The sequence below is a fragment of the Salvelinus sp. IW2-2015 genome, linkage group LG4q.1:29 (assembly GCF_002910315.2).
Source record: "Salvelinus sp. IW2-2015 linkage group LG4q.1:29, ASM291031v2, whole genome shotgun sequence".
Taxonomy (NCBI): domain Eukaryota; kingdom Metazoa; phylum Chordata; class Actinopteri; order Salmoniformes; family Salmonidae; genus Salvelinus; species Salvelinus sp. IW2-2015.
The window spans coordinates 30,306,311-30,319,585 of NC_036842.1; the positions used below are offsets into that span (position 1 = coordinate 30,306,311).

General features: G+C 43.4%; 1 protein-coding gene across 1 annotated transcript in view; it reads left to right on the plus strand.

The window, feature by feature from the left end:
- Positions 1 to 13,275, plus strand: part of LOC111960892 (laminin subunit gamma-3-like) — a 258,280-nt gene that overhangs the window by 214,027 nt on the left and 30,978 nt on the right. Inside the window, 4 exon segments of the mRNA XM_070442778.1 lie at positions 7,879 to 8,074; positions 10,567 to 10,820; positions 12,462 to 12,538; positions 12,983 to 13,117. Of these exon segments, the coding sequence (XP_070298879.1) occupies positions 7,879 to 8,074; positions 10,567 to 10,820; positions 12,462 to 12,538; positions 12,983 to 13,117 (662 nt within the window).

A 13,275-nucleotide genomic window follows, 5' to 3' on the forward strand; every position in this document is an offset into this window, starting at 1 on the left:
AAGCTAGAAAAAATGTATGACAATGAAGCGTGCAGAGGTGGCAGGCTGCAGACAAAGAAAAACTGTCTGAGGAACAAGGTGCTACAACATGCTTCTGATAGGATGTGACGTCAGTTGGATTAAAAACCTGAATCGTGACATGCACAAGTTTATCAAGCTAACCTTACATGACCCGCAGGACCGTTGTTAAACCAACAGAAAGTAGACATGACTCAATAAAGTCATTCAGGAAGTCATTCTGGAAGGCCTCCAATATCAGCACATATTCATCACTAACGATACAGAGTCAAGATTCCATTTACAATCGTTAGTGCATAAATGTTACTATTTCACTGATGTGACATTTTATTTTGAGAAGTGCTATAAAATAGAGGAAAGTGAATCAACAGTTATATGACACGCAAAGATGTTCTCTCCTATTTCAGAGCCGTTCTGCTTGTTAATGTTGGATTGTCAATGCTCTTGGCTCGCAGTTTGCGCGCACCACACACACACACACAACACACCACACACCACACACAACACAAATACACACACACAACACACAACACACACAACACCACACTACCACACGACACCACACACCACACACACACACACACACACACACACACACACACACAACACACACACACACCACAGCCAAAACAAGCGCTCTCATTTCCCAAACCACATAAACATGCACCATATTTCATAATGAGATTCCAAAGCTGCTGCTAGTGGCATGGAGCGACTGAAAAGCTTGAGCTGTGGGGTCAGAACAATTGTTTCTTCATTTGAGCGTCAGTCAAGAAGAAACTGATGTGCCTACTCTTGCTCTCTCTCCATGCGGTAGGGATATGGAGCTTTCAGAGGAGAAATACTGCACTTTAGCATCACTGTGATCAATCATTAACACTCTACTGATCATCAGTATCCTTCCCAGGAGATAGAAATGCCCAAAATCTTGAAATGGACAAATGACTATCTACCTCGTCAGGCATATATGTGTGCAGTCTACTGTATACAGTGAGCTCTACTGTTACACTGTGAGCTCTGCTGTATATGTGTTGAGTCTGCTGTATACATGGAATGTATTGATAACTGCGTTATCATAATAAGATAAACTATAGTTGATGAATGCTTTCAAATGATTCAACAGCAGGCATCGTGTGTCAGAGACAGGGCTGTGTCCCAATAAAATTCCCCTTTCTACTGAAATGTGCACACGTTCACTACTTCCCAAAAAACAATGCTTGGATTGGTGGAGGATGGCTAGTGTGAGTTTCACATATTTCTTATGCCAGTCATTTACTTTCAAATCAGTGAAGGGAAGTGAACAAGTGCACACGTTTGAGAGGAAGAGAGAATACAGAGTTAGGATCTTAATTTGACCATCCTGTTTCAGGATTTAATAATTGTAGTGTATTTGAGGTTTAAAAAGACTTCTGAAGTTTTTAATTTCTACTTTTGATTTCTGACACAATTTTCCATTACGAAAATGTATCACCCTACAAAAAGTTGATTAATTAAAATATTATAATACATTTCTGTTGCTGTAGATCATTTTCTGGCTGTAGCAAACTGGCTTAATATCGACAACTGTAATTAGGACATAGCCAAAGTGAGAGTAAATGTCCCACTGCCATGTTGTCCAGGTCCAGTGTTGCCTGCTTCAGCTGTGTCTGTGCACTTCTGACACTGATACAGCGTCAGCAAGAGGGTACTACACAATGTTCTCCGCCTGTTCTCATTCCCCTCCTCCTTTTCTCCCTCTCCTGCTCTTCCTCCATGCTGGGCACTACAGTGAATAGCTGGGTAACATGGGGCAGCTGGGCTGAGAGAGTGTGTGTAGACGTCTCCACGAGAGCAAACTGTTTAACCAAGGCTTCTTTGCCTCTGCAGAGAAACACAAAAACACTGATGTGAGAGAAAAACACACAGCATGGATCGTTAACATGGATCCTTTTAATTCCATTTCAATGTTATTGTTATTTTAGGACACAAGTACGGCAGCCCTTTATAGTAGGACTTTATAGTGGAACTTTTGCGTTTGATTTTCTTTTCTTTAACAAACGTTTATTTAACTTTTTTAAACTAGGCAAGTCAGCTAAGAACACATTCTTATTTACAATGACGGCCTACATATGATCATGGATTGCATGTGGTCAGTCGTCAATTCTCAGACTGAATTCACTGTTTGTGCTAAAAACGCTCTCTGTATGTCCGGGTGCCTTTGGTTATTGTTGTAGCTTTATGGTTAAGTTGTTTATTGGCAGTGTGCCTCCGTGGTGTGACCTTCTGGCTCTATCTGTGAGAGGAGGGTGTTTACTGCATCCTCTGTGGGATGTTATCCTGCGCTTATGTGTCTGTGTCCGTCTCTCTCTCTCTCTTCACTCTCTTGCTCTCTCTGTGGGTGTGTGTGTGTGTGTGGTGTGTGTGTGTGCGTGCGTGTATGTACGTACAGTCAAAAGTTTGGACACACCTACTCATTCAAGGGTTTTTTCTTAATTTTTACTATCTTGAAGGAGTTCCCACATTATGCTGAGCACTTGTTGGCTGCTTTTCCTTCACTCTGCGGTCCAACTCACCAACCATCTCATTGGGTTGAAGTCGGGTGATTGTGGAGGCCAGGTCATCTGATGCAGCACTTCATCACTCCTTCTTGGTCAAATAGCTTTACACAGCCTGGAGGGGTGTTGGGTCATTGTCCTGTTGAAAAAAATGATACTCACTAAGCAACAACCAGTGGATGGTGTTTCGCTGCAGAATGCTGTGGTAGCCAGGCTGGTTAAGTGTGCTTGAATCTAAATAAATCACAGACAGTGTCACAGCAAAGCACCACCACACAATCAACTCTCCTCCATGCTTCACGGTGGGAACCCACATGCAGAGATCATTCCGTTCACTCTACTCTGTGTCTCACAAAGACACGAGCGGTTGGAACATAAAACTCAAATTTGGACTCATCAGACAAAGGACAGATTTCCACCAGTCTAATGTCCATTGGTCGTGTTTCTTGGCCAAGCAAGTTCTCTTTCTTCTTATTGGTCGTCTTTAGTAGTTGTGTCTCTCTGCAGCAATTCGCCATGAGGCCTGATTCACGCAGTCTCCTCTGACAGTTGATGTTGAAGTGAGTCTGTTACTTGAACTCTGTAAAGCATTTATTTGGCTGCAATCTGAGGTGCAGTTAACTCTATGAACTTATCCTTTGCAGCAGAGGTAACTCATGAGAGCCTGTTTATCTCAGCGCTTGATGGTTTTTGCGACTACACTTGAAGAAACTTTCAAAGTTCTTGAAATGTTCTGCATTGACTGACCATCATGTCACGAAGTAATGATGACTTTCATTTTCTCTTGCTTATTTCAGCTGTTCTTGCCATAATTTGGACTTGGTCTTTACCAATAGAGCTATCTTCTGTATACCACCCCTACGTGTCAAACACAACTGATGGCTCAAACGCATTCAGGAAAGAAATTCACAATTAACTTTAACAAGGCGACACCTGTTAAATATAAATGTATTCCAGGCGACTACTCCATGATGCTGGTTGAGAAATGCTAAAAGTGTGCAAAGCTGTCATCAAGGCAAAGGGTGGCTACTCTTGAAGAATCTCAAATATCAAATGTATTTTGATTGTTTTTAACACTTTTTTGGTTACTACAAGGCAGTGTAGCCTTTTTAGGCAATGTGGCAGTGTACAGCTTGCTGTGGAGAGCGGTCGGACGGCATAATACTGATTGAGTTCTCATATAATGAAGAAGAGGGATTCAAAATTGCTAGCTGCATGTTCTGTCATACAAACAGGGATTAAGATGGTCACACACAGTTCTGCCTGCCTGCTATGAATCGTATGCTTGGAAATTTAGCCTCCATTCGGTCTATTGTCAATGAGCCTGTAAGCCTTTTATGGTACTTTTTCCCTCTGCTCATAAGATAATGAGAAAGTCAGCATGGTGTGGAGAAAGATTGTAAGTGCTGGTTGCACTCCTGATACATGCTGATTCTGTCTTTCCATCCCATTATGTTGGTTTTATCATTATATTGTTGTGTTACATCTGTTTACAATGCTAAGGCTGAACAGAGTCAGCTAGGCATAACGTCATTCCGGGTGCTCAGTCTCGTGTGTTCGCTATTCTATAGTTCACGATTGGTAGAACCAGTATGATGTAATGGGAATAGCGATGAATGGCTATTGATGTCATCTACAAGTACGAGTGAGCCTAGGCTTTGTTCTAGGTATCTAGAGTTGGTGATGGCCAAATAGGGCACAGTAGGTAAAACAGGGGCATTGGCAGTTAGATTTGTCTGTTGTGATTTTCCTGAAATTGGGGTTATAGAAAAAAAATTAAAAAAGGGGACCAAAACAACTGTTAGAAATGCTTGTTACTGATTGGTGCGTTGCTGGAACTCGAAGTGGTGGCTGGACTAGATTGTTGCGGTGGGATAGCCAGGAAGTTCCTTCAGTCGATTGGCCAGTGACTTGTCCTCCCCTGATTGCCACGCTCGTGATGCTGTCGCTCATAGAAGCCTGTCCGCATGTATACTTCGCGACATGGAAATGGGGTGGTGCCCGTAGCCCAACTCCGGCAGTTCGAAAGGTCTAAGAGATTCTCCAAATCTCGTGCAAGCGAGGAGCCTTCAGCCTCCCTGCCTGTATAGGGAAAACACCAAAGAACAGCAGACATGGAGGATTTGTGGGAGAATGTCAATGGATAAAATATATAAAAGCCAGGCCTCTGTGATAAACACATTAACTGGCTGGGGGGGGTGCCAATCTGCTTACACAATTCTTGCTATTAGCTTTGCCTGCCAGAGAGCAGCCAAGCTGTTAGAGTGTGGAACATGACTGTAGTGAGAACATGTTTTGGTGCTAATCTTGGGAGACATGAAGAAAATGGAGATCATTAAAGCAAAACTGTCTGCTTTCCACAATGGCAACCCTGTTCCCTTATATAAATTGCCCTCTCAGGATAGTGCAATTAGCAGCTCAAACTGTTGTGGTGAGTGTGTGTATGTGTCGCTGGCTAAGCACTGCAGGTGAGCAGAGTTTGGTGGCAGATGGCACTTCCAAAAATGAGTGCACAGCGATCTAAAGCATCTGCATCTAGTGAAGAGGTGTCACTACAGTCTAGGTTTTGAAATTCCAGGACCTGTATCAACACTCCGGCCGTGATTGGGAGCCACATGGGGTGATGCACAATTTTGCCCACTGTTGTCTGGTTTGCCGGAGGTAGGAATGTATTGTAAATAAGAATTGTCTTAACTGACTTGCCTAGTTAAATAAAGGTTAATTTACAAAAACTAATAATACCCTTCATTTATTCACTGCAGCCCCGCCAAGGTTAAAATCACGTTTTATCTAGGCCAAGTACCACATTAATGCTACTTCAAAATATTAAGACAAATAGTGTATCTTGTTTTAATACCCTTCCAGGAAAAAGGAACATACAGCACAAGCGAGGAAAAGGAGAGGATTTCTTCTGTTTCTTTACTGTCCCTCTATCTCTCTCCACCTTTTTTTCTCTGCTGTCTGTAGAAGGGATGAAGGTGTGCCAGAAAGCCAGCGGTCAGAGAGAGAAAAGAGAGAGAGAGAAAACACAAACTACTTTAGGCAAGAACAAGGATGCTACTTTACAGAACTTACACATTCTGCTATTAGCTTTGGCCTGCAGAGAGCAGCCACTGTATAGAGTGTGGAAACATACTGTATGAGACATGTTATTGGTGCTAATCTCTGGAAGACATGAGAAGAAACTGGATCATTAAAGCAACTGTCTGCTTTCCAAATGGCACCTGTTCCCTATATAGTGCAGTGCACTACTTTTCACCAGGGCCTAGGGGCATATATAGGGAATAGGGTGCCATTTGGGATACAGATGCAGCGTCTATTTCTGTAGCTGTTTTTGTATGCAGTGACTTCACATTGACTTCAGTCTGATTTTATTTTTATTTGTTTTTTGAAAAAGAGGACAGATGGCACCATTTGTTAGAGTTACAAACCACACCTTGGGTAGGAGTTTGAATAGACTTACTAATTGTTTGTTTTGGAGCTAATTTTTTATGCAATGGCGATGGGTCAATAACCAACAGCGCGGAGGGGGGGGGGGGGGGGGGGGGTTTTAAGGGAACCTCGTAATGTGTGAAAATGTTTTTATGGGTTTTATAGTAAAGAATTTACAGTAATTTAACTGTGGCAGTGAGGCAAGGGGGGAAGGGGTTTCAAATACTCTCATGAGTGCCAGGTAGGTAAGACCTTTAACTATGATGGCTGTGCCCTAAGCAACACGCAGGGGAGCGGGTCGAGAGCTTCGAGTTGCTCGTTCCTCCTCCAATCACTAAGGCTTAAAGATGGTCCAAACACGCGCAGACGTGAAGAAGGTGTGACAGTGCCTCTTACCCCTCTAGTTACTGCCCTTGTTATCATGGAGGTGCTTTCCTTGAGGCATGATATGCCGGCATAGGGGTGGAGGGGCAAGCACCATGCAGGATCTTAAAGACAAGGCTTGCATCTACATACTGCTTAAGCTATCCAGACTGAATAAATTTATGTTTGTGGATGAATGTAGTAGGCTTGATTACCAACAATGACGGATCAGCCTACAGGGAGGAGGTGAGTGCCCTGGAGGAGTGGTGCAGGAAAATAACTCTCCTCAACGTCACAAAATGAAGGAGCTGATCGTGGACTTCAGGGAACAGCAGAGGGAGAACGCCCCTATTCCATCGACAGGGCTGTAGTGGAGAAGGTGAAAAGCTTCAAGTTCCTTGGCGTACATATGACTGACAATCTGAAATGGTCACACCACAACAGACAGTTTGGTGAAGAAGGCGCAACCAGCGCCTCTTCAAACCTCAGGAGGCTGAGAAATTTGGTCTTGGACCCTGAGACCCTCACAAACTTTTAATACGAGAGCACATTGAGAGCATCCTGTCGGGCTATATTACTGCCTGGTACGGCAACTGCACCGCCTGTAACCGCAGGGCTCTCCAGAGGGTGGTGCGGTCTGCACAAACACATTCACCGGGGGGACACTGCCTGGTCTTTCCAGCCATCTAGCAGCACCCCGATGTCACGGGAAGGCCAAAAAGATCATCAAGGACATCAACCACCCGAGCCACTGCCTGTTCATCCCATTACCATCCAGAAGGCGAGGTCAGTACAGGTGCATCAAAGCTGGGAAAGAGACTGAAAACAGCTTCTATCTCAAGGCCATCAGATTGGTTAAATAGCCATCCGTCGCGGTCCATCGCCATTGCATAATAAAATTAGCTCCAAAACAACAATTAGTAAGTCTATTCAAACTCCTACCCAAGGGTGTGTTTGTAATCTAACAATGGTGGCCATCTGTCCTCTTTTCAAAAACCAAGATAAATAATAAATCAGACTGAAGTCAATGTGAAGTCACTGATACAAAAACAGCTACAGAAATAGACGCTGATCTGTATCCCAAATGGCACCCTATTCCCTATATAGTGCCCCTATGGGCCCTGGTGAAAAGTAGTGCACTGCACTATATAGGGAACAGGGTGCCATTTGGAAAGCAGACAGTTGCTTTAATGATCCAGTTTCTTTCTCATGTCTCCAGAGATTAGCACCAAATACATGTNTATATAGGGAACAGGGTGCCATTTGGAAAGCAGACAGTTGCTTTAATGATCCAGTTTCTTTCTCATGTCTCCAGAGATTAGCACCAAATACATGTCTCATACAGTATGTTCCACACTCTATACAGTGGCTGCTCTCTGCAGGCAAAGCTAATAGCAGAATTGTGTAGCAGATTGGCACCCCAGCCAGTAATGTGTTTAATCACAGAGGCCTGGCTTTATATATTTTTTATCATTGACAATCTCTCCCACAAATCCTCCATTGTCTGCTGTTCTGGTGTTTTCCTATACAGGCAGGGAGGCTGAAGGCTCGGTTGCAGGATTTGGAGAATCTCCTAGCACGCTTCGACTGCCGGAGTGGCTACGGGCACCACCATCATGTGCGCGAGTATCACATGCGACAGCTTCATGAGCGACAGCATCACGAGCGTGGGCATCAGGGGGAGGACAGCCTGCCCAATGCGCTGGAGGACTTCCTGGCTATCCAAGGTAACCAATCATCAGCCACCCACTCATTCCACACGACCAATCAGAAAACATTCTAACAGTTTGTCCTTTTCATTCAACCAATCAGGACATATCAGCAGAAATCTAACTGCCAATGCTGTTTACCACTGTGCTCCTATTTGGCCATTATACCTGACACATGGCCTAGCTCATACTGTAGATAACAATAGCATCACGCTATCCCATACTATACTGTCTAGTATACCTAGAATAGCGGACACCGAGCTGCACCCGGAATGACTGTCCATGCCTAGCTGACTCTGTTCAGCTTGACATTGTTAAAGATGTAACACAACAATATAATGATAAAACCAAACATAATGGGATGGAAAGAGACAGAATCAGCATGTATCAGGAGTCAACCAGCCTTACAATCTTCTCTCCACACATGCTGACTTTCTCATTATCTTATGAGCAGAGGGGAAAAAGTACCATAAAAGGCTTACAGGCTCATTGACATAGACCGAATGGAGGCTAAATTCCAACAATACAGTTCATAGCAGGCAGGCAGAACTGTGTGTGACCATCTTAATCCCTGTTTGTATGACAGACATGCAGCTAGCGAATTTTGAATCCCTCTTCTTCATTATGATGAGAACTCTAATCAGGATTATGCCTGTCCGACCGCTCTCCACAGCAAGCTGGTACACTGCCACATTGCTAAAAAGGCTACACTGCTCTGTAGTAACCAAAAAAGTGTTAAACAAATCAAAATACATTTGATATTTGAGATTCTTCAAAGTAGCCACCCTTTGCCTTGATGACAGCTTTGCACACTTTTAGCATTCTCTCAACCAGCATCATGAGGTAGTCGCCTGGAATACATTTATATTAACAGGTGTGCCTTGTTAAAAGTTAATTTGTGGAATTTCTTTCCTGAATGCGTTTGAGCCAATCAGTTGTGTTGTGACACGGTAGGGGTGGTATACAGAAGATAGCTCTATTTGGTAAAAGACCAAGTCCATATTATGGCAAGAACAGCTGAAATAAGCAAAGAGAAATGAAAGTCCATCATTACTTCGTGACATGATGGTCAGTCAATGCAGAACATTTCAAGAACTTTGAAAGTTTCTTCAAGTGTAGTCGCAAAAACCATCAAGCGCTGAGATGAAACAGGCTCTCATGAGTTACCTCTGCTGCAAAGGATAAGTTCATTAGAGTTAACTGCACCTCAGATTGCAGGCCAAATAAATGCTTTACAGAGTTCAAGTAACAGACTCATCTCAACATCAACTGTTCAGAGGAGACTGCGTGAATCAGGCCTTCATGGTCGAATTGCTGCAGAGAGACCACTACTAAAGGACACCAATAAGAAGAAGAGACTTGCTTGGGCCAAGAAACACGACCAATGGACATTAGACTGGTGGAAATCTGTCCTTTGGTCTGATGAGTCCAAATTTGAGATTTTATGTTCCAACCGCTGTGTCTTTGTGAGACACAGAGTAGGTGAACGGATGATCTCTGCATGTGTGGTTCCCACCGTGAAGCATGGAGGAGGAGGTGTGATTGTGTGGTGGTGCTTTGCTGGTGACACTGTCTGTGATTTATTTAGAATTCAAGGCACACTTAACCAGCCTGGCTACCACAGCATTCTGCAGCGAAACACCATTCCATCTGGTTTGTGCTTAGTGGGAGTATCATTTGTTTTCAACAGGACAATGACCCAACACCCCTCCAGGCTGTGTAAAGGCTATTTGACCAAGAAGGAGAGTGATGAAGTGCTGCATCAGATGACCTGGCCTCCACAATCACCCGACTTCAACCCAATTGAGATGGTTTGGGATGAGTTGGACCGCAGAGTGAAGGAAAAGCAGCCAACAAGTGCTCAGCATATGTGGGAACTCCTTCAAGATAGTAAAAATTAAGAAAAACCCTTGAATGAGTAGGTGTGTCCAAACTTTTGACTGGTACTGTACATACACGCACGCACACACACACACACACACACACACACACACACAGAGAGAGCAAGAGAGTGAGAGAGAGAGAGAGACGGACACAGACACATAAACGCAGGATAACATCCCACAGAGGATGCAGTAAACACCCTCCTCTCACAGATAGAGCCAGAAGGTCACACCAGCGAGGCACACTGCAATAAACAACTTAACCATAAAGCTACAACAATAACCAAAGGCACCCGGACATACAGAGAGCGTTTTTAGCACAAACAGTGAATTCAGTCTGAGAATTGACGACTGACCACATGCAATCCATGATCATATGTAGGCCGTCATTGTAAATAAGAATGTGTTCTTAGCTGACTTGCCTAGTTAAATAAAGGTTAAATAAAACGTTTTTTTAAAGAAAAGAAAATCAAACGCAAAAGTTCCACTATAAAGTCCTACTATAAAGGGGCTGGCAGTACTTGTGTCCTAAATAACAATAACATTGAAATGGAATTAAAAGGATCCATGTAACGATCCATGCTGTGTGTTTTTCTCTCACATCAGTGTTTTTGTGTTTCTCTGCAGAGGCAAAGGAAGCCTTGGTTAAACAGTTTGCTCTCGTGGAGACGTCTACACACACTCTCTCAGCCCAGCTGCACCATGTTACCCCAGCTATGCACTGTAGTGCCAGCATGGAGGAAGAGCAGGAGGAGGAGAAAAAGGAGGAGGGGAATGAGAACAGGCGGAGAACATTGTGTAGTACCCTTGCTGACGCTGTATCAGTGGTCAGAAGTGCACAGACACAGCTGAAGCAGGCAACACTGGACCTGGACAACATGGTCAGTGGGACATTTACTCTCACTTTGGCTATGTCCTAATTACAGTTGTCGGATATTAAGCCAGTTTGCTACAGCCAGAAAATGATCCTACAGCAACAGGAAATGTGATTTATAATTATTTTAATTAATCAACATTTTTGTAGGGGTTGATACATTTTTCGTAAGGGAAAATTGTCTGAAATTTCAAAGTAGAAATTAAAAACTTCAGAAGTCTTTTTAAACCTCAAATACACTACAATTATTAAATCCTGAAACAGGATGGTCAAATTAAGATCCTACATCTGTATTTCTCCTTCCTCTCAAAGTGTGCACTTGTTCACTTCCCTTCACTGATTTGAAAGTAAATGACTGGCATAAGAAATATGGTGGAAACTCACACTAGCCATCCTCCACCAATCCAAGGCTATTGTTTTTGTGGGAAGTAGTGAACGTGTGCACATTTCAGTAGAAAGGGGATTTTATTGGGACACAGCCACTGTCTCTGACACATCGATGCCTGCTGTTGAATCATTTGAAGCAGTCATAACTATAGTTTATCTTATTATAATAAGCAGTATCATACATTCATGTATACAGCAGAGCTCACACATATACAGCAGAGCTCACATGTATACAGTAGAGCTCACATGTATACAGTAGAGCTCACACAATATATGCTGACGAGGTAGATAGTCATTTGTCCATTTCAAGTATTTTGGCATTTTCTATCCTGGGAAGGATACTGATGATTCAGTAGAGGTGTAATGTATTGATCCACAGTGATGGCTAAAGTGCAGTATTTCTCCCTCTGAAGCTCCATATCCCTACCATGGAGAGAGAGCAAAGAGAGAGCACACAGTTTCTCTGACTGACGCTCAAATGAAATGAACAATTTGTTCTGCACCCACAGCTCAAGCTTTTCCCAGTCGCTCCATGCTCACTAGCAGCAGCTTGGAATCTATTATGAATATGGCTGCCATGTTATGTGGTTTTGGGGAAATGAGAGCGCTTGTTTTGGCTGTGTGTGTGTGTGTGTGTGTGTGTGTGTGTGTGTGTGTGTGTGTGTGTGTGTGTGTGTGTGTGTGTGTGTGTGTGTGTGTGTGTGTGCTGTCTCTTATACACATCTAGATGTGTATAAGAGACAGGTGTGTGTGTGTGTGTGTGTGTGTGTGTGTGTGCGCGCAAACCTGGAGCCAGAGCATTGCAATTCCACATTAACAAGCAGAACGGCTCTGAAATAGGAAGAGAACATCTTTGCGTGTCATATACTGTGATTCACTTTCCTCTATTTTATTAGCACTTTCTCAAAATAAATGTCACACAGTGAAATAGTCAACATTTATGCACTACGACTTGTAAATGGAAACATTGACTCTGTATACGTTAGTGAGTGAATATGTGCTGTAGTTGGAGCCTTCAGTATGACTTCCTGAAATGACTTTATTGAGTCAGTCTACTTTCTGTGAGTTTAACACTGGTCCTGGGGTCATGTAAGGTTAGCTGATAACTGTGCATGGTCACGATTCAGGTTTTAAATCAACTGACGTCACATCCTATCCAGAGCATGTGTAGCACCTTGTCCTCAGACAGTTTTCCTTTGTCTGCTAGCCTGCCACCTCTGCACGCTTTCATTTCATACATTTTTTCTATGCTTTTCCAAAGGTCATTCCTTTCGAGGTGCCACCGGTGCCCAACCGATGGAACTCAGCGGTGAACCAATCAGAGGTCCTTATGAAAAGGTAAGTCAGTGGAGTTCAATAGACTTTAAGTGGCCAATTATGGCAAACAAAGGTCATCTCCCCTAATGTAGGCCCTGCCTCTTCCATCTGTCAGTCGCACAATGGCTGGCCTGCCACAGACACCCTCAATCAATGACAACAATACAAAACCTTATTATGCAGAAGAAATACATTAGGTCTAGTGAGAGGAAATGGAGAGATTGACTCAATAGCTGGAATCCATTTGACTTCTCCTCAGCAGACCAGTTGTTTTTTTGTCAAATAATTGGAGTGCCAGGAGTGCCAGGATGGGCAGGGTTTGAGCTTGCATTTTTGGTTCTATTCAGTTCCATTGCGGCAGACAAGATCAACCAAGCTGAAGTCAAACAAATACTTTTTGAACCCAGGTGTGGTTGTCAGGCCCATATATCTAATACCCTATCTGTTTTTCTCTCTATCTGTCAGCCACACAGAGATGTCTGGTCGTATAGAGTCTATAGCTACCAAGGCGTTCATGGCCTCCAACCAGACCTACTCTCTACTGATGGACCTACTGGAGGACAACTCTACAAAGGAATACATCAGCAACCTCACAGAGCAGTGAGTAACTACACATATCACACACACATATGCAGGCATGTGGAAGAACACACGTAGGCAGGCATACAGGAACACACACACACACACACACACACACACACACACACACACACACACACACACACACACACACACACACACACACACACACACACACA